Genomic DNA, 27,627 nt, shown 5'->3' with positions numbered 1-27,627 from the left:
AGTTATTAAAATTGGTGGTTTAAATCAACTGGTTTTACTACTAATTTTAGTCATGATTTAAGCCATTTTGATGTAGCAAATCTGCCCTGCCTTTCAACGATAACAAGTTTCTTTGAAATCAGTGTTCCATGTCACTAAAAATACTGTTTTCGTTTTGAGAGGACAAATTCAGGGGGATGTGGCAATTTTGCAAAGACAACTGGGAGTTGGATGCCCAATTCCCACTGAAAGTCCATGTGAAATGAGCATTGAATTGCCCATTTCCATAGTTGTAAGTGCAAACACAAATCCTGGAATGGACATTAAACCTTATGCCTAAGCTGAGCTGTCGCTATTAGAGATCAGGAGGAGACCTTCATGCCCAGTGCAGGATTCTTGCACCTTCTTCTAAAACAGCTTGTGCTGTTCACTGTCAGACAGGATACTGGATGTCATGGCCCTTGGGTCTGAGCCCACCTGGCAATTCTTATGCCCCTGTGTGTCTTTGAAGATCTCTCCTGTGGGCTTAATGATAGTGGACTATAGCCTTTCCCACATGGGGCCCAAGTCAAAGCTGTACTCTCCTGGCTATCTATCTTTTCACTTACTGAAAGAAACAACCAAGGAGAAATACATTCTTATACTTCTGTGAAAGGAGAAAATATCACTTTATTTTCAATATATAGATTAAGTTCCACCATAAAATAAAGATAATGAATCTTTGAATACACATGAATAAAAATATTTTGCTTTTAAAACAAGACTAATTCTGCCATGTCCCTTTCTTGATTGATCACAATCTGTCTGGAATCAGGCATACAGCCCCCTCCTTTAGGGAGCTGTTTCCTAATGTGACTATGGTACTCCACAAGCTACACTGCATCTATCCAATGCATAAAATGCCTTCACTCCACATACAAAAGCTACATCTTCATCTACATTTGCAAATACTAGTTGGGTACAATACTACTCCATCATCTTCCTGCCCCCAAAACTAGCTCTCTTCCAAACCTATAGGAATTACTCCCTATAATGGAGGTAAATCCAGCAAGTTATCCCAGCCCAGAGTTTCTTCAGTGATGGATAAAGACGACACCCTAGAGTGACATGCAGCACATGTGTGTATGCAATATGAACTGCAAGCCACCAGATACTGAAATGAGAGCAATATACTTCAGCAAAGCTCTCTCAATAATGTAATTATTCCTATAATTTGATTTCTTGGTTCTTTTCATTCAAAAAAAGACATTCCTATCCTAGTCTGTTTAAGATAGTCAACAATATTTGATTCCACACACAACAGGGGCTTATGTTATTGCTTGCATATTGCTTGCAGCAGAAGCATATTTGCTGGAAATGCCTACAGAAGATTCAGGCCTAGACAAGAGGTTCAGTTGTAAAGCAAGAACACCAGAAGGTGCCCCACACCAGCTTTACAGTCTGGGCACTACAATGAGTAGAGTTTGAAAGTTCTTCATTGTCCTGCTGCATACCATACAGAGGTCAGTAGAACAATGTTGCAAGCGTGCATCCTTCCATCCTCTAGAGGATGGCATCAGTGATAAGGATCTCTCCCAGCACTGACTTAGGTATGCAAGAGAAGTTAGCATCTAAAAATAGCAACTCCTGTTAAAGTAAGGGTTAAATCGGATCACCGTCAAAAATCCACGTTCCCTACCTGAAGTGTAAGTGATCTGGGCTGTCATGACAAGTGTTCAAGTCATTACTCTATCAAGTATTTGCAGAACAGTGTTTCAGATCATCTCACAATATCTTGGAAAGATTTTACTTTCCCAGCAGGACTAGCTGAGCCCATTTCCCCCCCACCCCCGATTTTCAGAGCACAGATGACCTAGCGTTTCGGGATGCAGATACCTAACCAAACAGCTGACCAAAATGTTTAGGAAAAGACTGGATTTCCTGACCTACCTCTCTGATTTAAACTGGAAGTTACAATAAATATTTTTAGGGAGTAATTACAAGCAGTCATTGAGATCTCTTCTTTGCAAAAGCACATTCAAAGGCTAGATTTAGACTGACTGCATGACACAAAAATATTGGGCTATTCTAGACAGCTGGATCCATGAGAATCAGCCACTGATGGCCATCTAGAATTTGAGTCGCCTTAGCTAAAAACTTTAAAATCGCTACCTACATTAAAACAACCTGAAGGTATTCTTGTTTTAGGACCTCTTTCACTGAGCTACCTTTTTGTGAACTCTGGTGTTGAATATCATTGCTGTTTCCAATTTCCCAATGAGATCACACAATTAAAAATGACTCCGTTTCTGCACACATTTTTGGGTACGATGTTACGCAGAAATGTAAAGCTGATTGTTGTAGCAGGTCACCTAAAACTCCTCTTCTCTGGAACAAGCTCTGGGAATACCTGCAAACATGAATATCCTGACCATCTAGCTACTTAAGTATTCGTTCACTAACCTTTGCTCTGAATCACTGACTGGGGAGCATAAGACCGATTCCACTGCTCGGCAATGCACAATCACTTGTGCATTTTCTTGGTGAGACCAGGGGGTGGATTGCAGAAAATGGGTATAAGACTGTGCTAGGCTCAAATTCATGCTTTGTAAAGTCTCCATGTTTTCAGTAAAACAGAATGAGGTAGCATTGAACAGCCTTTGCAATAGGACTGTCTCCATTTTTGAGTTCTAATAATGTACCCCCTTGCTACATGTCTTAGTCTGAGCCAGAGGCTTTTTAAGGGGGGAAAATAATAAAAAGAATATAGAGGAAGAATCAGGCCAACAATTTTGCAAAATCTGCCTTTTTGGTATCAGCACTAAGCATTGCTCTCCGTCAGCTGGAGAGAATTATAAAACACTGCAGTTTTGTTCTTTTCTTTTTTGTTTTTAAAGCCCAAGGGACTTCTGCACAATCTGCTTGGCAATTTTGTTAAACTGTTCTCTGTCCTCCCGCCACATTTTGGAGGCATCAACATTGGCTCCACTTTCATCATTTGGTTCTGAAATGAGAAAGACACAACAGATAGGCAGGTTACTCACCGAGGACTTTGGTTCTTCAAGTGCTGCCTCTGCACATTCATCCTCCAGTGTGCTTGGGACCATCTGCACCGGGGGAAATGTAGAGGCCCTTGGAGAGGAAATCCCACTAAACATGCAGTGCCCACCCTACCCCTTGTTTCACATATCTCACAGAACACAGAGGAGCGTTTCAGCAAGAGGTTTTTTTGGGGGGGGAAAACTTAAGTGATTGGTATTGGTGCTTTCTTAGTAGCTGAACCTCAGCACTTAGGATAGTATTTTGTCACCAATGAGGCAGTCAGAAGATTAGTGGAGGTTTCTAACACTACAGGCTGACACCTGGCAAATCCCTTTCTGGTTCTGGAGTTTCATGAAAACCCAGATTTCTCTTCAGCCCCACCACTGCAGGTCCTCTCCTGCACCTGGGGGAAGAGTGCCACAGAAACACACACAATGTTCACTTCTAGAGCAACCTTCACTTCTTCAACCTCAAGAATCTGAGACCTTTGCAAACAGTATTTAAGCCCCTGTGAGGTTGGCAACTCATTTTACAGTCAGCTAAACTAAGGTACAGAGACTTACCCAAAATTAATAAAGAACAGTGGTGAAAGGGAGAGCATAATTACTTCTTAAGGATCACACAGACAATGGCAACTGAAAATAGAACCCAGGAGTCCTGGCTCCCAGCCTCTATCTCTTGCATCTGCCAGTTTGCTTTCATGGTTTGGTCAAAAGGAATTGGAGCCATTCCATGACAAGAGGGGAATAAAGCTCATGAAGTCTCTTGTGACTGTACATGAACTTCAGATCCAAATTAATCTAACTACAGATGATTTGACCAGTTCAGAGCACAGAAACACTAACCCAAGGATCACCAAACTCCAAACCTAGCTTCTTCCAAGACTGTGACCCTCCAGACCTTTCTCACCATTCCTGGATCAGACTGTGGGACCCTATACCTCTTGCAACCTCTCCACTAGGCCCCAGCTGCCTTCAGTTTCCAGTCTTTGGTAGGCACAACTTCAGAGCGCATCGTTTGAATCTGCCAGCAGCCAGGGTCCAGGAAAGAGGTTTCCAGAATCTCTGCTACACAAAGGATATTCAAAGGTGTGTCTTGTGGCAGGGGAAAAAGGGAAACAAAGTCACAAGGACGGAAGAGTCCAGGCAGCTATTGGAGCATTGGAAAACCTGGGTAAGATGGTGGCACAACCCAAATCTTTTGAGGCCTACACATCACTGTATTAAGCCTAAGGTTGTTTAATGTATAACTGGTAATTGAGCTGATTTGGGAACAGTCTTGATGTTAAAAATGGGTACAAGTAGAATGCTTTGCATCCTGTTCATTCAGGTTTTCTGTTCCTAAAACCTTGGATTTTACATCCTGATGGTCATTGCTGTGATTATGGTCGACGGTAGTATTTCTTCCCTGAGCGTATACATCCAGAATACCTCTCTAGGTTCTTAGTCAGGCTTCATCATAGCAGCATCTAAGCACCTAAATTATATTTTTATCACTCAGTACCAATTATTCAAGGGAATACACATTTTTATCTTATCTAGTTATTAGATAGCCAAACTTTGGCAACTTATCTCCAGGATAGAAGTCTGTGTGAAATATTATTACATTAGCTACAGGGTTGTCCCTGAAACACTGACTACTGACGTGACCTATCAGAGTGAGAACCAAAAACTGAACCCTGGTTTCACACACGATAGCAGAGAGCAGTAACTGGGCCTCACAGATCTCCATGGCGGTGCCACTAGCCTGGAGAGAAGTGGTGTGAGGTTGCATGCAAACCTGGAGCCACCAATTTGCTGATCTAGTCCAGGTATTGTGAGGGTACCGATACATTAATAAAGCAGTAGGTGGCTGTTATGGCACTGACAAATCTTGCTGTTGCAGAACAAGGTCTGAGACCTTTGACTGCCCAACAAAGACAAATATCAAAGTAAAGACATTAACCATGCTTCATAAATGCTATCCTAGTTGAGCAACTCCAGATGAGGCACTAATCCTTACCTGCTAACATGCTGACCACTGACAAGAGGATCTTCTCCACGCTCTGCACTGGGCTCCACCGCTCAGCGCTGCTCTCATACCCCATGGGGTCATCCCCTGGAGCATGCAGAATGGAAATGCAAACTCTCCCATCTGGGTAAACTGAAGAGGAAGCAGAGGAGATGAAAAGCTTTTTATAAATGACGCATTTGCCCCTTTGGGCTCCTCAGCCCAGCAATGATTTATGTGCAGAGATGATCAGACTTGCTCAGCCCTTGCCTCCACACAGCTGCTCCTGAACCCAAGGGGACACTTTCCCTTCAGAAGGCAACAGGACAAGTTATGGGTGTTTTGTTATCTTCCCTGAACTAGGAAGGGAGAAACTAACTTTACCATCATTGTAGCCCAGGTCACAGAGGCAGGTTGTAAAAATCAGATCTCATGCACAGGAGAAAAAAATAATACTCTACAGTGAAAATAGGCAGCAAATTAGAGCCAAACATTTTTCATCATCACTAGTGCCCAAGCTTCTCTCTCCCAGGGACTCTGTAATATGGATTACTGTACCTCCAGAGAATCATTATCCTGTAGTTTCCAAAGTGAACCGCAGTTCGTTATTTTCTGCCCATGTTTCTAGCCCCCCCTACAGCCTTTTGCCCTGTCCTCACCACCCGTTCCAAATTACTCTCACCCGCAGGTTTCATTAGCATACTCCTTCTGGAACAGAGATGGAGATATTAAGAGTGTATCTCACCACAATCCTCTGCTAGTCTCCTCCCTGCAACTGGATACAAGATACTCTGACACTCCAAGAACTCCATCCTCTGCTGGTCATTGCTATGCTGACTTGCTGGATTTTCAAAGCAGTGTAGAAAATTTTAGCCCTATATTATATAATATATACAGCTAAGTCACTCAGGCTTCGTGAAAACTTCAGTTCCTTGCAGAACTTTCCTTACATTACATTAAGGGTGCATCTGTACAGGAGTCAACTGGGAGATCAGTTCCCATGGTGACAGGCAAGGTCTAAGAACCTTGACAGTCAGTCAGAGACAAGGACAATGGGAGCTGGGTGGATTAAACTACCCCTCTTGCTGACAGAATAATATACCATAGTGTACAGGAAGGGCAGAGTAGGTGAAGATCAGGAGCTGCACAAATCCCATGGCTTGTTTAATCCAGGTTTCATGTCAGGTACCTAAATCTCAACCAGAACTTAAAGCGGTTGACGTTCCAGAGCTTGTGTACTAGAGGTGGGGAACATGCAGGGCAGGTGCAACCAGAGTTTTCCCTCTAGTATTGTCAGACTTTAATGAATCAGAGGATGGGTCCAGGCACATAATTTGAGTCATAATAAAAGGTTCACACATGTTTTCTGTGTTGCTTTAATAACTAATTAAAGCAGTAACCAACAGCTTTGTGCAGAACGCCATGAGCCTGTTCAGAAAATGAGAACTGAGTTCTGGAATAGCTTTTTAGGTTTTTAAAATATATGAGCTTTTGGACACAAGCATTAGTATTATTCAGTAGAACATTTTTAAACCCCTACCTGCAGAGAGGAGTCCCATAAAAACAGTTTGGTTGTGATACAGCAAACAGTTAAAAAGATTGGAGTAACACTAAAAGACTAAAAAAACCTCGGCTGAAATTCACATCCAAGAATCTGAGCTGTGCCACATATTGAACAGAGGCACCCGGCCTCACAGCAATGTCACATCAGGAAGCTCATTAAACCCCGTCTTTTTCAGCAGATGCTACTTTTTCTTCTCTTAAAAAGATTCCTCACATTAGCAACATTTAAGTACAGAACAGCACAGAAGAGAGTCTACCCCAGATTCAGATAGTGTATGCCTTGTGGTGTATGGCTAGAAAAACAATCAGATAATTCAGATGTAGTATAACTGCAAGAATTCCTGCAACGATCCCCATGCAAGACAGACTCACTTTTCAGTCCTGACCCTTGCTATACCATGACCAAGAAAGCACAGTAAGAGAGAGAGTTAGATTAGGAGAAAAGACAGTTCCAGAAAGACAAGAAACTATCCACTGGTTAGGAGAGCTCCCAGCACACACTCCAGATCTGGGGTTAAATGAGAGAGAACAGCCTTTGTGGAAACACCTGGTGTCCTCCTACAACAGTTGCCCCTTTAAAAAATTATGTATTAAAATAAAGTCTTTAAAAAAAAAAACACCTGTTGAATCAAACTTACTGTTTGGATGAAACATCTCACATGTGAACCTCATCTTCGGAGGACTTAGAGGATAATCAAGAGGGAAGCTCAGGATAGCTGGGAAAACACCATACTCAAAACAGGTATCCTCTGGGCCCCTAGAAACAAATGAATCAAATTAAGTACCTGACTGCAGTGTAAGTCCCTCTCTCTGCAGTAGTCATTTATTAAGAGGATTAATCAGAGAAATACAATTTAACCTTGATGTTGTGAACATCAAAAAGAAATCGGGAAGAAGAGTATATTGGCCTATCAGTACTCCTGCAATAAGAGTCAAAATGTTAAGAAAAATATTATGCACACACTTGGGATTCCACTAAAATTCAAATAATACAGTTATGGTAGGGGACAGAAAAAAAAAAGTTCCCAACAGTTAAGAGTAACAAAATGATTATTTGTAAAAGACTGTAAGCGGTTAGGGGCAGGGACTCTCTGACTGTGCGTTTATAACACTGAGCATAGCAGGGCACAGAACCTGAATGGGGCCGCCAGCTGCTACTGCAATACAAGTAGTAAAGCATTTTAGGAGATGGCACATCAGTAGCAGCAAATTACTTATAATGTGCAGGACACTATTCTTGTGAAACACATGCTAATGTCTATTTGAACAACAGACTTCTCCTGTCCTGGCGTGGCTATCATTACCACCAATATCCCCCTTTTAAAGGTGGCTAATGACTAAGATCTTGTTGAAACTTGTTCTGAAAAAGTCTGATATTTGTTTTCAAGTTTACATTTCAGGAGAAAGGTGGTGATATATCAACTCCCGGCATCAGTCATTGCTGTTCAGAGCTTGTCTCCTCAAAGTATGAAACACAGGCTTGCAATGTTCCCATTCAAAGATGTGAGGGTTGGTCCCATGACTGGGTCCCTTCCTCACAACCATGGCACACAAAGCATGGTTTGCCCCATGAGACCACTATCTCAGTCATTACAAGCATGGGAAAAGTGATTGAAATGGCACCGTTAAGTTATTTCTCCTTAGGTTTCAAGTCCTCTTCACACTGCTTTTGACAGCCAAGTAGACTCTGGGAACTGAAGTTTGTTCCCTGAGCCTTCCTCTCTGATGAACACCCTGGGGTGTGCTATTGTAGGATATTTACAAGCAGAGAACTGCTGGCATTTGATTACTGGCCATCAACCAGTCGATTGTGATCTCCGGCTTTGCAGTGGGGCTGCCGCTAAGACAGGCTCTCTGCCTGCCCCGGCCCCACGCCGCTCCTGGAAGCTGCCAGCACCACCCCGCAGGGGCAGAGGTCTCCCTCCTCATGCTGTGCCTGCCTTTAAGCACTGCCCCCGCAGCTCCTGTTGGCCGCAGCTCCTGTTGGCCACAGCTCCCCATTTCCAGCCAACTGCAGAGAGGAGCAGTGTGCGGAGCCACATGCCGCTCACACCTGTTAAAGGGGCCACAGGGGTGCATTGGCGCTTTCCTGGAGTGGTGTGAGGTTGAGGTAGGCAGGGAACATGCCTTAGTGGCAGCCAAGCTGCACCGCAACCAGGAACCGCAGGAGATAAGTGCTGTCCAGCGGGAGAGGGCACTCCAACCCCCAGCTCTGACCCCCCTCCCAGAGCCAACACCCATACCCATTCCTGCATCCCAATACTCTGCCCCAGCCCGGAGCCTCCTCCTGCACCCAAACTCCCTCCCACAGCCCACATCCTCTCCTGCCCCCCCAACACTCTGCCCCAGTCCACAGCCCTGTCCTGCACCCAAACTCCCTCCCAGAGCTTGCACCCCAACCCCCTGTCCCAGGCTCAGCCCAGAGCCCCCTCCCACACTGCAAACCCCTCAGCCCCAGCCCAGAGCTTGCACACCCTCCTGAACCCCAACCCGGTGAAAGTGAGTGAGGGTGGGGGAGAGCGAGCGATGGGGGGTGTGGCCTTGGGGAAGGGGCGGGGTAGATCCTGGGTAGCCCTTAAATTCAAAAAGTGATCTTGGGTGTAAAAAGGTTAGAGATCACTGCTCTAAGAAAACCAAGAACAGAGACTTTGTTTTAGGTGATACATACACCTGTCAGGAATGACATAGAAGAGGCAGATAGATTGAAAAGAGGTAGGGCAAAGTTTTGTGCTTTCCATTACGCAGCACAGATGGTGGCAGATGAGTTTGACTTAACTTAAAAATGGTAGACCAAAGATTACCAGCTACTAATACCATACCAACATCCAACCAGCATTGGGCCCTTCAGACCACCTAGGTATCTGGAAGCACCCGACCCAAAGGTGGCCTGCGGGAAAGGGAAAGAATAAGAACACCCAGTGCAGGTGGTACACAGCCCCAAATATTATGCCATAAACGGAGGAGTAAGGGCACTAGACACAGTCAGCAGTAATTAGTCCTACAAGCCTAGTTAACTCCTTTGGAAAGGTCACACGCATGCAGCCACCTGAGGCACACAAAGAGAGCACAGCATGGGAGCAAGCTGTGCAGCTGGAGGTGCAGGTGACTGGAGCAGCATGGAGGAAGAGGCCATGGATCCACACTAGACACCTCAAAATCCAGCCCTTCGCACTCTTCTGCTCCTCTCTCATTGGCATACAGCATCTTCACCAGACTGCTACAGTGGCGCAGCTACATCGGTGCAGCTGCACTGCTGTAGCACTTCTAGTGTCAACTAGCCCTCAGTGTCACGTAAGATCCCTATAGCAACTCCAGCCATGAAAAAGTCACAATGGGAAATGGGTCATTTCAGCTGTATATACCCAATAAGTGTTTTATTCTGTTCCTCTCTTCCCTACTGCTGCTCTGCAACATGTCCTGTTCCCCATGGACATGGCAGGCAGCTTCCTTGTTCCCTTCCCCCAGGGACACTCCTCTCCTACTGGCAGTTCTAGTCCTGCTGGCATCCCCTAACTGAGTGGTTCTCATTCAGGGATCTGAGGCCCCCTGGGGGGGCCGTGATCAGGTTTCAGGGGGTCCTCCAAGCAGGGCCAGCATTAGACTCCCTGGGGCCCAGGGCAGAAAGCTGAAGCACCACTGCATGGGGCTGAAGCCCAGGGTCCTGAGCCTTGCCACCTTTGCTGAAGCCAAAGCCTGAGTAACTTAGCTTCATGGGGGCCCTGTGGCATGGGGCCCCAGGCAATTGCCCTGCTTGCTACCCTCTAATGTCGGCCGTGGCTTTTATATGCAGAAAACCAGTTATTGTGGCACAAGTGGGCCGTGGAGTTTTTCTATCGTGTTGTGGAGGCCTCTCAAAGAAAAAGGTTGAGAATCTCTGCCCTAGCTCTTCTGTGGGCTATCACTGGCAGGTCTAGTCTGGGGGAGGTGTAAGAGCTGCCCCCACAATATAGCAGCAGCCTGTAGGCTGGTAGAAGCAGATGGAAACAAGGCATTACAAGAAACAAACTGTCCAGAGCAGCAGCAGTTCTCCTTCCTCTTACCCCCTACCATGCCTCATCTAGTAACCAGTCAGCACACTGATACGCAGTGGGTTTGTGCAGGAGCCTGTGCACCTTGCGATAACTATGCATCAACAGAAGTCTTTCCCACTTTAGCATGGCAACTGCCTTGTGCTATTACAGTCACCACTAGGCAGGCACCCAAACCCTTGTCTAGTAAGAAACCTCAGATTTCCATTACATGTTTCCTGAGCTCTTCTAAAGAGCACAAAGAGTTAACCTGCTCTTATCCCACTCCCCATAAACTTAAAACCAAACATGGGGTTGGGAGGGAGGGGAATATCAAAGCTTGCACATTAAATTACTAGGAAGGTCGTAACACTCTGTTCAATTATACCCACACAAATCCTGCTAATTACGTAATCTGTCTCCAAGGCATGTTTCAGGATTTGGGTGTCTGCACGTCAAGGGAAAAGAGCCAGCAGGTATGGTGCTTTTGCTTCTTTGAAGACACTGTTGTGCTGCACACAGAGACGTCAAACATAGCAGCTCAAAAATCATTTAAAAGATAGGGACTAGGTGGGGACTCACCTAACTGACCGACCAAGAGTCGAACTATCAGTATCAACTACATGTCAGGACTTCTTACCACTTGCGACAAAATACTAAACACTTCAGGAAGCATAATTACTGTTTATGGAGTCCCCACGCCTCTCAGCTTTCAGACTTTTGTTCTGCAACGTATCCAAGGCATATACAATGCTGCGTGCAATTACATACATCAGAGCTCACGTGAAAGTGTCCTCTATCACATGCATCTAGTTCACAAAATAACCAAGTGTCATAGGGTGACCCTGCTTCGACAGGCCATGGCATGACAGATGCATCTGCCTCAGTTTCCCCGTTCAGAATCCCACCAAAGAGCCTCTCTTAATGCAGATGGCCCTTGTGGTGTTAATTTATTATAGAAGTCCTGTGCACATAATTCACAACAGAAGTCCCACAACCATAGTCCAGAATTCCCCCCACATAGTTCAAACAGTACATGCAACATACAGCCTGGGCATCTCCCACCAGGCCCCGGCTTCCGGGTACAGTCCTCTCCTATCCTCATCCCAGGACAGCCAGTCCAGCCCTTCTACCCTGAGTGCATCCCCACTCTTTCCAGGCACAAAGGCTGTGGAAGTTGCCACTGGGGAGCATATTTAGCAGGGAGCATCCTTCACTCCCTTTGGCCCTCTCACAGTTCCTCTGGGTCCAGCTCTCTGATCCTGGAGATATCAGTCACTGGGTATCTTTCTGTACCTGATTCTCCCTGTCCTTTATAGCCCCCAGGTGCTGTCCTGCCCTCTTAGTTGGCCTGTAGACGGAAGCTCAAGATCTACAAGCCAGAAGAACTGAGTAAGCTTGCTCCTCAAAAGTATGGGGATTTAGAAAGGTTCGACAGGTGGGTTAGTGAAAACGATGAACATAGGCACTAGACCTGCGCTTTTTGCTCCTCAGAATACTGTAAAATGAGAGAAACGCATCAATAGCCAGTGAGAATCAAAATTATACTACAGTCATGTTTGTCTTCCTCATGTTTAGTCAGGGCAATTCAGCAATAAACACCATGAGCTGACATTTATTCTGGTTACAGTTTAAATACATTTATGTATTAAACTCCTGAAAGTGTGTGGAGTTTCTGGTGCCTCACATTCCCTTTTAAAAGCAACAGGAAACTCTGGGGGTTTCTCTGTTCAGATATGCTAATGCATGATCATATATGCCCCATTTTTAGGACCTCTGTTAAACAGGCCAATTGTTTTTGTTTTAGTCATTTGTTGCTGCGGGGATCAAGTTCAAAGGGAAACCATGAAGCGAAACCAAGATGGGATTTTCTACTACAAAATGCATATGAAGGATGTGAATTTTAGACCTAAACAACTTGACAGCATCCCATTAAATTCAAGTAGTATGCCAAGAGCACTAAAGTTAAGCAGCTATTTGGTAATCCCACTAACTGGTACGGAAAGGATCGCAAAGCGCTCCACAAAACTTGAAGCTTCAACACCTTATTCTATGATCTTGTCTGACTTCCCATGCTAATCAGCGTCGGGTGTGTTGAGTAGTTTGACACCTCCAGGAAAAACCTAGATGATGCAGAAGTTATTATGGCACCACAGTGACTCGTACTCTTTCCTTCTAGTCAGTACAGTATGGATCCAATGCTCCAGTGTGGTGTTAGGGAGCTGCTGGAAATGGCATCTTTCAAATGAAGTGCAAAACCAACTATCACAAAATATGTGTTGCTACACATAAATCCTGGAGTTCCCCTCAGCAAAGTTCACATTGGGAACTACATTCTGCCCACCTACATGCATCCCCGTAGTTTCAGCTTGAAGTCATCACTTCTCAAGCTAAACTGTTGTGATACTGCACAGAGCCGAAACATGGCTAATAACTAACTACCTTTTGATCATGCAAATCTCACATCTTTAACTTTCTCAGAAAGCTGTGCTCCTCTGGAATAACGGAAATCACAAGGCCCTGGACAAAGCATTCCTGCTTGAGGAGATCCAGCTATGGAACAAATAATTATATGGAGCAAATAATCAAGCAATCAATTTGCAAATACCTTGCAAATAATAAGGTGAGATGTAATAGTCAGCATGGATTTGTCAAGAACAGATCATGTCAAACCAACCTAATAGCTTTCTTTGACAGGGAAGCAAGTCTTGTGGATGGGGGTAGGGTAGTGGCAGTAGATGTGGTATATCTTAGTAAGGCTTTTGGTACTGTTTTGCATGACCTTCTCATAAACAACAGAAATACAGTCTAGATGGAGCTACAATAAGGTGGGTTCAAACTGGCTGGCTATTCCCAGAGAATAGTTATCAGAGGTTCACAGACAAGCTGGAAGGGCATATCAAATGGGGTCCTACAGGGATCGGTTCTGGGTCCATTTATGTTCAATATCTTCATTAATGATTTAGATACAGTAATGGCATAAAGAGTACACTTATAAAGTTTGCAGAGATTACCAAGCAGGGAGGGTTTGGTAAATGCTTTGGAGGATAGGATTAAAATTCAAAATGATCTGGACAAACTGGAGAAATGGTCTGAAGTAAATAGGATGAAATTCAATAAGGACAAATGCAAAGTACTCCACTTAGGAAGGAACAAATCAATCAGTTGCACACACACAAAATGGGAAATGACTGCCGAGGAAGAAGTACTGTGGAAAGAGATCTGGGAGTCAGAGTGGATCACAAGCTAAATATGAGTCAACAGTGTAACACTCCTGCAAATAAATAAATAAATAAATAAATAAATAAAGCAGCAAACATCACTCTGGGATGTATTAGATGTAGGTTTCCCCCCTCCCATTGGTGAGTAGGGACTTGGGAATAGAAAGGGGAAGAGTGCTGTGAGCCTACTTATGGTGGAAAGACTCTCTCAAAGAGGAAGGCTTTGCAATGTTTCCTAAAGATGGTCAGACTCTGGATTCATCTGAATTCCTCTGGAAGACTGTTCCATTGCTGGAACCCACTCACCAGAGAATGCTTTGTTCCCAGTCCTCTGTGCTCGGTCCCGAGCTTTGTGATCTGCCTTGTCCCAGAAGAAAACAGCTGTCATGGTGATTCTCAGATCAAAATTTGGTCTTTCATGTAGCTGGGGCTTGATCCATTAACTGCATTGAAAATTAGGACCGTAAACTGGCATCAGGACCTGACCAGGAACCAGTGAAGGGATGGGAACAGGTGCTTGATGTGATGACAGCCTGAGTCATGGAGAAGGTGGGCAGATGCATTATGTACTAACTTGTGCATGGTATTCACATTTAGATACAAGTTATAGTAATCCAGCCTGCAGGAGACAAATGCATGAAACACCACATTCAGGTTCTTGTCGAGAAGGAAAGGATGAAGCTACTGGTATACATGGAAACTGATGGTACCTGGTCATCCAGATTTAGCAGAGTCAGATAGGTCCCTGAGGCTACACCTCTTTGACAAATGGTGGCTGTGAGCCTTCAATGGAAGACAGAGAATGTCTTGGTCACTTCTTCAAAAAGTGTTTCCCTCCTTGTGACCAGCATCACTTTAGTCTTGCCTGGATTTAGCTTGCACCAGCTGCTCTTCATCCAAGAGCTAATTTCATGTAGGCATTCTGACACAGTAGTAGTGGCAGCAGCTGCATCATTTGAAAATGAGATCTAGAGTTGAGTGCTATCACCACACTTTAGGCAGCTGAGCCCATGGCATCTCGCTCTCTTCACCAGTAGTCTCACACAGATAGTGGAGAAACGGGGATAGTCTGGGTCCTGTGGTACCCCAAAGGCCCTCAGAGAGGAGGAAGAGTTACCACCACTACTGTTCTGCTGGAGAGGAACAACTGGAGCCACTGTAGAGCTGGGCCATCTGCTCCTCCTATGTCAGGGAGGGGGGTTAGTAGCACCTTCAGGTCCATTGGGTCAAAGGCAGCAGAGAGGTCCAGTGCCCATGGTTATGAGGTGATTGTCCTTTAGTGCACCAGAGCCATCTCTGGGCTGTGCCTGGGTCTGAACCCTGACTGTGAGGCAGCTAGGATGTTAACAGAGTACCGTGGTTAATTACTTCGCTTGGGAACGTTTGGCTAGTGATGAGGCAGCAGGTAACATTGGCGTCTGGAGGCCCGGGATGAGTTATCACGTTTTTCAAGGAGTTTTATAGGTGTGCTTTTCTGAAGGAGGCAATGACTGTTTCCATTCCATTTAACAGGGTATTTTTCCTCTGTTCACCATCAGTGTAACTAAGGGAAGCACAGCTCTAGAAATATGGTATTATCAATGTGACATTCTCCTGGTGTTATCCGGACCAGTGATCTGCTAGGTCTCTCCAATCCTTGACTCTGGGAGCCAGCCTTACCCTGCTCTGCTGTGAGAACCCCCACACCTGGGCTGTTCACACACAGCCTCTGGCATATAAGCTACTCCTTGGATTGTGCAACCGAATGACACTCGCCAATGTCTCCGGCCCCAGACAACTCTGGGAACCTCCATCTTGCAGCGTCAAATTATACCCGCTGGACGCTGCAAGCTTATATGAGTTCGTCAATTTAACAAAGAAATGGATATGTAACAGCTTGTTATCCCAAGGGGAGCCTCTGACACACTTCAAACCAAACGCACTGCTGCAGGTAGAACAAACAAATAAATTTATTAACCACAAAAGATAGATTTTAATTGATAGGCAAAAAGTCACAGTGGTTACCAAACTAAAATAAAATATAAGCATGCAGTCTAAACTCTCGACTCTATTAGACTGGGCAACATCTAGATTTAAGCAGTTTTCCTCAACCCACTGGATATTGCATTCCTTAACAAAGAAGTTTGCTCCTTAAATCTGGGCCAATCTCCTCTGTTGTAGTCTTGTCTTCTTCTCAGTGTCTTAGTTGTTTGCAGTGAAGGTGGGGGCAGGAGAAGGGCCCAGTATGTGTCCACCCTATCTGTTTTATACCCTCAGTCCATGTGCTTGGGGAGCACAAGTCCAGGCATGTCTGGGGGGCATTGCTGAGTCTCTCCAAGCAAGGTTGAGCAATTCCCCTGGTGTGGCCTCATGCAGGGGAGTCATTGCATTGTAGCTCCCTTGCTGAACAATGGCTGTTGATGGGTTGTTTGACACTCCACCCAGGCGTTGGTTACTTTCCTTGCTGTTGCCTCTGGGGAGCGAATATCTGGCTGATTCCTCAACTTATGGCATGTTTTAGTGACCACCATACAACACAATTCTCATAACTTCATATGCATTAATGATACAAATATATGGATAGAGAAGTGACTTTCAGCAGATCATAACCTTTCCCCGATACCATGCAAGGCATGCTTCATATGCACAATTATATGAAAATGAGGAATATGGGGGTTACAGTATGCTCCCCCAAGGCATAGAATGTCACAAGCAACCATAGTCGTCCTCAGATGGCTGTCTCTGCAGCCAAACAGCAGAGATCATTTTCTGTCCAGCATCACTGGTGCTGACTGTTAAAACTTCCTAACAAAATTTATGATATTTAGGACTCAGAGGACATTATTACTGACTACAAACAGCTGTAAGAGAGGCTAGATGAGACCACATAGCCTTACACCATCCTTCAGAAGATTTACTGATAAATTAAAATGCTTGAATAGTTCAGTTCTTCTCTGTCAGAGATCACAGACGGTGGTATCGGGCAACTGTTCACAGGTCCTTAGAGCTCTAGCATTCAATGCTCTATTGTATTTCCCTTTCTGATCAAAATGCATGAAAAGCTGCTGAGAAAGACAATATGGGGAGCAGTGCCTATTACTCTATAGGGTAAAAAGACTTTGCAGAATTTGATTTTTAAAATATAAATTTGACATGTTTATTTTTAAGCATTTTTACTGATTTATATCATCACAATTGCTGGAAATTATGGGAGGGTCAGACAATTATTTAATAATAATAGATGCTGAGATTCAAATGGTTAAAGCTTTATAACCATTCAAACCCAAACTGTCAACACCACATGTCAAAATATACAAAGTAAAGATCCTTAAATCAAACTCTAAGTTCTCAAGTAGGAAAAATAAGAAAAATGCTCTCTACATTTTGATCATCATAAATGGAAATATTTTTCTGTTGGGTTGTGTGTACACGGTGGAAGAGATGCACTATTGGTTTAATATACAACATGAGCAGAAGAAACTCTGGAGTCCATCAATAAGATGCTATTTATGGTGGGAGGAGCAACACTATGGAGAGAAAACCGTCATCCAGGTGTCTGCCAAAATAGGGTGAGACAAACTGATGAGAGGATAGGCAACTCTATAATCACTGTTTTCTGTACATTTGTAAATGGATTCTTTTGTATTTGTGACAGCTGGAAAATTACCAAAAACCACCACCTCATCAGATCCTAATAAAGGGGAATTCCATGATACAAAAAACCCTTCTCCAAACAAAAGTTCTAAGTCTAAACACAGATCTAATTACTTTTCAAGACAGATTTTTGAAAAATTGGCTTGAATTTGTATTGTTTATATTTTAAAAAAGCAATCTTTAGGCTAACAAAGTTCTTAATGAGTGCTTCTGTATCATTTTGGTGGGCTAAGCTGTTTCTTTAACACAAGCATAAGCTTTCATGGTACACTGCTTTTGAAGTTCATAAGGCAGAATACTAAAAAGGTCCTGAAATGTTAATATTAAATTCATGAACTTGCACAATAAATTCTTGGGTTTCAGAGTAGGAGCCGTGTTAGTCTGTATTCTCAAAAAGAAAATGAGTACTTGTGGCACCTTAGAGACTAACAAATTTATTTGAGCATAAGCTTTTGTGAGCTACAGCTCACTTCATCGGTTGGAGTCTGTTGCATCCGATGAAGTGATCTGTAGCTCACGAAAGCTTATGCTCAAATAAATTTGTTAGTCTCTAAGATGCCACAAGTACTCCTTTTCTTCTTAATAAATTCTTGGACCCCACACAGTGGTAAGATATTATCCAGTATTTTGATTAAATCCTTTGACATTTTGCAACAATTTATCACTATGTTGTATGACCCAATTACCCCTTTTCTAAAGATCCAACCTGCAGACCTCTATTAACTCAGCTGTATTCGAGTGGCACAATAGCATCACAAATGTGCACTCTGATCCGTTTCATACACATTTGTGCGTTAGAAAGACACCTCTTAATACAATCATCTGGGATAGGTAAATACATATGGCTTTATGGAACCGAAAAACAGCTACTTGTGAAGTTCAAATCAATAAGATCTTAAACTTAACTATTACAGCAGTGCTGCATTGTGTAAACTTGCTTCCTAAAAGAGAAAAAAGAGTTCCCACTTACACGTCTTCCTATTACTTTAACCAGCTGTAATTCTTGTATTTATGCTTGGTGGGTCCTTCACGTGTGCTACAGAAGGCCCCTTAAATTAGTCAAAATGAAAAAATGTCAAGCCTCCTGTTTGCCATTTCATCATTTATGCTGCTCGTTTACTTTTTGCATTGTATCTCTCTTGGACAGGGCTAGATTAATTAGTGGCACTTCATAGTCCATTTAGTTTCCTGGATGTCATGCAGCATCAGCACGAAGTTGCAATTTTGCGGTTGCACACAATGCAGGGGGAAGCTTGCATCCAAATATAAAGTACTAATTGAATTTTCATTTTAAAAGTAATTAAAACTTTCTATAAGATTTTATTTATAACAAACAGTTTTGAGGACTAAGGTACCTGCATCTCTGCTTTTATTGCAATTCAGCTTCAAAATCTATCAAGTGTTAAAATGCAATTTTAGTATCACACGCCAAACAAATAAATGTAACAGTAATAATGCTTAATTTGCACTGACAGAAAGACCACAAGCTAAACGTATTTGAGAGTTTTCACTTTAAAGGGTGTTCATTTTCAGTGCCAGCAAGAAGCCTCTGGCTATTTGCATTATAGTGACAAGGGAAACAAAAATATTTTATGCCTAACCATACACTTTCAAGTTTCTCCATTGTGTGTCCTCCATGACAGCTCTCACTATTTGGGAAAGAAATTGAGTTATCAGTACTTCCTCACTCCAAGGAGTTTGTCAAACCCTGGGAGATTTCTAAAGTCAACCAGATCATCACACTGTTTAAAGAATACTACTTAGTGAGTGTCAGAGTAGCAGCCGTGTTAGTCTGTATTCGCAAAAAGAAAAGGAGTACTTGTGGCACCTTAGAGACTAACAAATTTATTAGAGCATAAGCTTTCGTGAGCTACAGCTCACTTCATCGGATGCATCCGATGAAGTGAGCTGTAGCTCACGAAAGCTTATGCTCTAATAAATTTGTTAGTCTCTAAGGTGCCACAAGTACTCCTTTTCTTTTTACTTAGTGAGTGCTCACCTTTCACAACTACAGAGATCATACTTCTAAGAATGCCGATTACCACATTTCCAACTAGAAGACATTGCATAAAGAATCATGGTAAACATTTCTGGACTCGAATGCCTAAAAGTTCGGCAATGAATGCATATTTAGACATTCAATTATCTTATTTTCAGAGACGCAGAGGATCCACAATATCCTCCCACTGATATCAAAGAAATCTTGAACTTACAAGCCTGCTTCCCAGGCCAAAATTTTATTAAGACGGGGTACTAATTGGTTATATCATTTCAAACCAATATTTTTCTCCTTCCAGAACAAGTCAGAGATCCCATTCTTAATTAAAAATATCACCTTCACCCACTTCATGGGCTGCAGACCTCAAGTGGTCCAGTCACCAAAACAGGCTAGGTAAGTTCTTACAACCATGGTAACAGACAGTATTCCGTTTTCATTTGATGTCAATAATTTCAACATTTTTAAAGTTTAAGTCATGCTGTAAGTGTATCCCTGTAAAGGCCGGTTGGCAGGGATGGTGAATAGGCATCAGGTTGCTTGCAGAGCCTACAATTCCACCACTCAGCACCATCACCTTAGTTTTTATAACTAGTGCAGGCCCATCCCAGTTTGGGATTAATACCCATTTATTTATAGCTGAATGAAGTTTATCTGGGAGTTTGTCTGGCCCTTTAGAGGGGCCACATGGAAGTTAAAAGCTGCACTGTCAGAGAACTTTCAGCCCGTGTGCATGCAATACTGGAAAGCATGACTGTTTGAAATATTGCACACCTGGGAGCTATTTCTGCTGCCTAATGCCAGAGGATGTTACACATACCTAAAAGGCATCCAGCAATGCTGGCAAAAGGTATAACTTCTACACGGACTCTTTCAGAGTGTGTGAACTTTTTGTTAGGAAGAGTCTGCCTCACTATTACCAACCCAGAACACAGTTCACTGGAAAAAGGATGCATTTTGGGTAAGTTTCATACCACTACTCTCCATGTGGGACATCACTCCCTGGAAGTCCAGAGCTCTCATCTTACCATTCCATGTCTAGATGGGCGAGTGGCCTGCTATACACCCTCTCCTCCAATGCTGTCAAGGTGCGCTGTCATTCAGGGCTACCTGGCCCTCTTGTCTATGATTAAGGTAGGGGAAAGGGAAGTCACCTCCTGTTCCTTGAGAAGCATTGGGAGGAATCTTATAGACTGAGGTATGGGTTGTCATTGGGAGGGTCAGATTTACCCTTCACAGATCAGCTCTGAGAGCTGTTTTGTGGCTCGGAGCCAGAAGCTCATTGCCCTAAACAGGGGTTTCTTTGGCGCCTGTGTAACCAGTCAGATCCCAAGTAGAGATTACTATCCACTTTGAGCTGAGACTGATTTGTGAGAGATCACCAGCAGGAGTTAGAACTTATTTCAGACATACAAAGATGGTCCCCTGTGGAAGTTACACTTAGGAATGTAAAAGGTTCAGTAAGCATTAGGCTTACCATTAACTGGACCTTAACTGTTTACCCTGGCCATGTTGGGCCGGTGGGCCAGAGGGACCCCAGCCCTGGCAGGCTGGAGCAGCCCCGGGAGCAGCAGGCAGGCCAGTGGGATCCCAGCCCCAGCCGCCCTGCCGGAGAAACCTCCGTTAACAGTTAACCAGTTAAACGATATAATTTTAATAATTTAACTGGTTAACTTTTTAAATTGATATTTACATCCCTAGTTACACCACAAGGGAGTTAAAAGCTATAAGCCTCTCACATGATTGGCAAGAAAGTGCATCCTTTCCTTTCAGATGCAAGGCCTCACTATGCCTAACCATACCTTTGTCAACTCAAGACTGGAATATTACAACATGCTCTGCACAGACTACACCTTCATACCATCCCAAAACCACAGCTATTACCAGACAAGGCAGCCTGCCTACAGAGCAGCTTTCCACACACAGCATATTACATCTGTGCCACGTGATCTTCATGGGCTACCCACTGACTTCTGGATGAAGTTTAAGGCGTTGATTACATCATGCCTAACCCTATATTATCTGAGCTCCTCCCAGAAAGCTAACGGTATGTCTACACTTGCAGAGTTTTTACACTGTAAGTTTCACCAGTGATAGGGAATGAGTGGAAGTAAAGCACTGGTTTGTATACTCACTTAATTCCTGAGGTGTCAGAGAGTGTTTACATTAGCAGCCCTTCCATCACTGCACTCTAGGGCAGCTATCCCATGCAGTGCAGCTCTCTCCATTTTGACAATGGGTCTTGTGGGCATCCTGGGTCCCTGCACAGCCTCCTTTCCCCAAACATTGATAAGCTCCAGTAGCTCAGCATTGCCCCATGCAGGGGATCGTTTGCTCCATGGAGCAGGCATTGTCACCGGGCCAGATAAGTGAGCGCTTGCCAAGAAAACAGGAAGGGGAGTTTCAAAGCTCCTGGGGGTTTTACAGGGAAAGGAGTGGATGTCTGTTTACCAGGCATTAGAGTAGCAGAGCTGCTGGCTAGAGTGGTCACCTAGGCATTGTGGGATATCCTCCAGAAGCTAAAAGCTGTGTAAACAGGAAGAACGCATCTTCACTTGCACATCACCTCAAAAGCATCACCAGTAAGAGCTGTACACTTCTCGTGGAGGTGGTTTTCTTTTTGTGGTGTAACTTCTTAGTTTCACTGCAAAAAGTCATTGGCAAGTGTAGACACTCCCATAGTTTTTGTACAAAAAAGAGACTTTTTCAGCTTTAAATGGCAAGTGTAGACATGCCTTAAGTAAGCATCTATATGTTCTACAGACAATGCCTATGGATCCTGTATGCTCCATAACAGTAAATGTGGAGCTTGCCAGATCATTCTGGCACCTTGGTTAAGTGCTGGAGGGGGCAAAAAGAAAATTAATTTTGGAGACTAAAGGAAAACAGATGCAACATTGGCAAACTGTCTGCCTTCTTCTGCTTATAATGTGAAAAATCTGTCCCTATTTTGTTGAATTTAGTTACCTGTTCTCACAGTCTGCAAATCAGGCAACTCATTGTTTTCCAAGTTATTTACATACACATTAAGTAGATGTAGTGCCAGCAATGATCCCTGGGGTATGCCACTACACCCAGCACACTACTTCACTGGGCCAGCGTCACAAACTTTTATTATTCCTTCAACAATATGACCATCAGCATAAGACGACTCAAGTGCAAGTGTTCTATTTTCAAATCCAGATCATGGTCTGATGGCAGAGAGGTTCCCAACTTCCCCCTTTGAATACAGACTGAGCAGATTGCATGGAGTTCTCTTTTACACAAGACTATACAAGACTGAATTCAGATTTTCTGTATTAATGCTCTCCTTTATGACAAGCTAGTCCAAAAAGTTAAATGTAAGATGAAGTTTAACTCCAAAGGAGTATCAACTCACATGATCAAGGCTTCCCATTCAAAGAAGTTTTCTTCATTCATAGGCCCTATTTAAAAAAAAAAAAAAAAAAAAAAAAAAAGATACATCATTGCTTTACGAGCAACAGTCAATGACACATACCTACATCACATGAGTTCTATACAACTCCTTACCTGCTACTATTCCTTCTGGTGGATTCAGAGTTAACTCTAAAATTCAGAATTAAAAGAAGATTGTTATTGATATAGTAGTTTCTTTATATTACTTAAAATTCAAAGAATAAGACATTTAACCTATCAACTGGATTGCTGTAGCTCAGCATGCTAACTCCTGACAAGCAGTAACAGCCAATCAGATATCAGGAAAAACTTGGGAATGTTCCGATTCCTCCTACTGGTTGTCTACTCTCTTCATCAGTTGAGTCTTCCAGAGAAGAAACACCAACACATCAAGCTCACAGAACTAAACCACTTCATGAACTAACACAATCACTGACTTGCTAGTCAACCTGGCTTTAAAAACTTTTCCTGAAAGCCCAATACAAAACAATTTGAACTTTAAGGGGAAAAACCACTGTTCCACCCAAACACAGAAAACATGCATCCTTTTTCAGGGTGGGATATTCTGAATTAGCACACAGAGTTATCAAAATTCAATGAACAGGGAAAGACTTTATGCCCCCGGCCTCACTGCTTTAATTCAAAACTGATGACATCTTCACCTCAAACACAAACCAGAATACACTGAGGAGGAGGAATGGACGCAGAAAGATTTGATGGGAATAGCTGCATACTGTACTGCAGCTGCCGAGGACTACATCCTATCTGTACAATTTAAGAAATGTGAGAAAAAATAACCACAGAACAGCCTTGAACAACTGGCTGACTAGTCAAGGAGTCTTTCCTGTCTCCAGACAGTCACAGCCTGATTAAAGCAAACCTTTACCTCATCACGACACAGTTCATCTGCAGCTTCATAGACAGCTGACAATTCCCAATTCACCAAGCTACAGTAGACTTAAATCCATGGCCCCCTGATTTCAGACTCTCCCATAAGATGAGCGTCCTGAGGCAAGAACTCCATGCATCCGATAAAGTGACCTGTAGCTCACGAAAGCTTATACTCAAATAAATTTTTTAGTCTCTAAGGTGCCACAAGTACTCCTTTTCTTTTTGCGAATACAGACGAACACGGCTGCTAGTCTGAAACATATCCTACTGTAGTAATCACTTAGAAAGTCTCCAATATCTAGAGGATGTGAGAGCAATTTAACTAATTTCTGATCAGAACAAAAACTTCGTAGCAAGCTACCCTGATTTGAGTTGAAAAGCTTAGGAATACCCTGAATGATTTTAGCCCTGTGGAACACTTGGAAGAGGAATTTACAAAAGAGGCTCTCTAGCCTGCCAGCTCTCTGCATAAAAAACAATACCAGGAAAGCCATTAAGGAATAGGATTCAAAGGGGAAGAGTCAAGCCAAGGGATTCAAAGAATTATTTCTCTTTGTCTTGCCAAGTACAGTTCAATGTCAAGTTAGTAAATGACATCACCAATGCATGGTATTATACACGGCCTGTGGAAGCTCTGAGCTTATCAACTCAACATCAGAATACTTTTGATATTTCCCACAATTACATGCATCCTTCTAGGATGGATTTTCCATTTCTGAAAGGGAAAACAGTGTTCAGATCTCAGACTCTGTGCTGACAGAGCAGCGAATGAGACTTCTGTTGCTCAGTCAGGGCCTAGTTAGGAGTTAATAACTATGAAAGGAGTTGTGAAGGATGCACCGTATAGCCCTCCTACCCCAAAGAAAACTATACCAACACAAGGTACTGGGGACAGTGAGGGTGAAATCCTATGGGACAAAATAAGGTATCTGTGAAGATGCAGACTCAACCCTTCACCTCACCTGGATAGGCTCCGTCCTTCCCCCTCTCAGCAGAAATGGATGTGTACCACATTGGGGAGCAAGCACAAGGCAACTGTGTGGGGTTAGGCCTACCTAGTCCGGATGGAGGAAAGCTGCAGGATCTTGAACTCATATCATTCTGATAGCCATTTTATGCTTGGATTATTTTGGGGGGAGAGGGTACCTCTCTTTTGCACTTCCAGGATTCTCTCTCACACTGCTAGAGTTTATACAATTTAAAGGCCATTTGGGAATACCAGCTTTTAAATGCTATACAGCATTAATCTCTAGCAAATATCATATTGCCTCTATATAAATCCATGGTATGCCCACATCTTGAATACTGAGTGCAGATCTGGTCGCCCCATTTCAAAAAAATTGGAAAAGGTACAGAAAAGGGCAAACAAACATGATTAGGTGTATAGAGCAGCTTCCATATGAGGAGAGATTAATAAGACGGGGACTTTTGAGCTTGGAAAAGAGATGACTAAGGGGGATATGATAGAGGTCTATAAAATTATGATGAGTGTGGAAGTGCTATTTACTCCTTCACATAATACAAGAACTAGGGGGTCACCAAATGAAATGAATAGGCAGCAGGTTTAAAACAAAGAAGTATTTCTTCACACAACTCACTGTTAACCTATGGAACTCTTTGCGAGAGGATGTTGTGAAGGGAAGACTATAAGAGGGTTAAAAAAAAGAACTAGATAAATTCATGGAGCATAGGTCCATCAATGGCTATTAGCCAGAATGGGCAAGGATGGTGTTCCTAGCTTGTTTGCCAGAAGCTGGGAATGGTTGTTAGGAGAAGGATAACTGGATGATTACCTGTGCTGTTAATTCCCTCTGAAGTACCTGGCATTGGCCACTGTCAGAAGACAGGATACTGGGCTAGATGGACCATTGGGCTGACCCAGTATGGCTGTTTTTATGTTAGCTTGTGAAGCATTAGCTGTTAAAATTATATCAGAACTGAAGTGGACTAAAAAACAAGATCGCAATCAAAAATACATGATTTTAAAAGGACACAGCTTGAACAAGATCCCAAATGCAGGTTTTGTAAAAACACAAGCCCATGATTTTTTATTGTATCTTATCACTAGCCACTGCCGTCAGAGGCAGAAGGCTCCATAACCCATTACTAATCCCTGGAGCCATTTATGAACTCTTAAATTTTGTTTGTGTTAAGAGTTAAGATTTTCTAATTTGCTTTTAATCTTAGTGAATCTTAATGAATTAACCATCCCATTTAAAAGATCTATTCATATGCAAATACAGTGTCTCCCCTGAACATTTCTGGTGCACACAATGACCACTAATGCATGTTGCGGATGCCCAAGTTTTTAGAAAAGGTTTATTTTATTAGGTATAAAATAGTTATGGTCCAAATAAACTTGGACTTCACTATAGCGAGCATACAAACATACCAAGAATCTGCATTTTAATCAAGCCTGATTATGTTCTCAAATGATCTGCTGAACAATACATCTTCTGAAAGCTTTATTAAACATTTATCAATTAATTTGAAGGTATGCAAAACTATTAAAGACAGACTACTTGAGAAATACATCTTTTCCCCTTAGTGCAGGCAAATGATAGGACTCTGGCCTGAGATTCAGGAAACCCGATTCTATTCCCACTCTGCCATTTCCCTATTGTTGTGTTCAGTGTTGTTGTAGCCCTGTTGAGTGACTTTGGGCAAGTCACTCCCTCCATCTGTCAGTTTCCCCATATGTAAAACAGGGACAATGATGCTTACTTTCCTTTGCAAAGTACTGAGACCTATGGATGAAGATACTTAGCCCTGGTCTACACTACAAGTTTAGGTCGAATTTAGCAGTGTTAGTGTGATTTAACCCTGCACCTGTCCACACGACAAAGCCATTTTTGTAAACTTAAAGGGCTCTTAAAATCGATTTCTGTACTCCTCCCCGACGAGGGGATGAGCGCTGAAATCTACGTTGCCAGGTTGAATTTGGGGTAGCGTGGACGCAATTTGACGGTATTGGCCTCCGGGAGCTATCCCAGAGTGCTCCATTGTGACTACTCTGGACAGCACTTTCAATTCAGATGCACTAGCCAGGTACACAGGAAAACACCGGGAACTTTTGAATTTCATTTCCTGTTTGGCCAGCATGGTGAGCTCATCAGCACAGGTAACCATGGAGAGCTCATCAGCACAGGTGACCGTGCAGTCCCAGAATCGCAAGAGATCCAGCATGGACCGAACGGGAGGTACTGGATCGGATCATTGTATGGGGAGACAAATCCATGCTATCAAAACTCCGTTCCAAAAGATGAAATACCAATATATTTGAAAAAATCTCCAAGGGCATGATGGACAGAGGGTATAACAGGGACCTGCAGCAATGCTGTGTGAAAATTAAGGAGCTCAGGCAAGCCTACCAAAAAACCAAAGAGGCAAACGGCCACTCCAGGTCAGAGCCCCAGACATACCGCTTCTATGATGAACTGCATGCAATTCTAGGGGATGCCCCTACCACTAACTCACCCCTGTCTGTGGACACCTGCAAGGGGGGAGTCTCACACAACAGGGATGAGGATTTTGGGGAGGAAGAGGATAGCGCACAACAGGCAAGCAGAGAAACTGTTCTCCCCGACAGCCAGGAACTGTTTATCACTCTGGAGCCAATACCGTCCCAAACCGGGGTCCCGGACCATAAAGCCGGAGAAGGCACCTCTGGTGAGTGTACCTTTGTAAATATAATACATGGTTTAAAAGCAAGCGTGTTTAATGATTAATGCGCCCTGAAAACTTGGGATGCATTCGCGGACAGTACGGCTACTGGAAAAGTCTGTTAACATGTCTGGGGATGGAGCGAAAATCTTCCAGGGACATTATTAAGGGGACATTCAGAGGTGGCCGTTCCTGCTGAGCTGTTTGCCTATGGCTGAAAAGAAATCATCCCCGCTTTTAGCCACAT

The 27,627-nt window shown here is 43.3% G+C and overlaps 1 protein-coding gene across 4 annotated transcripts in view; it reads right to left on the bottom strand.

Moving 5' to 3' along the window:
* Positions 1 to 628: 628 nt before the first annotated feature.
* The window catches only part of UBE2G2 (ubiquitin conjugating enzyme E2 G2), a 42,260-nt gene continuing 15,261 nt past the window's right edge, over positions 629 to 27,627 (bottom strand). For 3 of the 4 annotated variants that reach the window (XM_038415136.2, XM_043491698.1, XM_043491696.1), the window contains 5 exons: positions 22,941 to 22,976; positions 22,789 to 22,834; positions 7,191 to 7,309; positions 5,002 to 5,142; positions 629 to 2,962 (listed from right to left, as the gene is read on the bottom strand). In XM_038415136.2, the coding sequence (XP_038271064.1) occupies positions 2,850 to 2,962; positions 5,002 to 5,142; positions 7,191 to 7,309; positions 22,789 to 22,834; positions 22,941 to 22,976 (455 nt within the window). In that variant the 3' untranslated portion in view covers positions 629 to 2,849. The remainder of the gene's footprint in view (positions 2,963 to 5,001; positions 5,143 to 7,190; positions 7,310 to 22,788; positions 22,835 to 22,940; positions 22,977 to 27,627) is intronic. The other variant, XM_043491697.1, reaches the window with a different exon arrangement.

Source organism: Dermochelys coriacea, chromosome 9 (assembly GCF_009764565.3).
Source record: "Dermochelys coriacea isolate rDerCor1 chromosome 9, rDerCor1.pri.v4, whole genome shotgun sequence".
Taxonomy (NCBI): Eukaryota; Metazoa; Chordata; order Testudines; family Dermochelyidae; genus Dermochelys; species Dermochelys coriacea.
The sequence above is the reverse complement of the archived record's forward strand: the minus strand, read 5'-3'. Positions and strand labels throughout refer to the sequence as shown.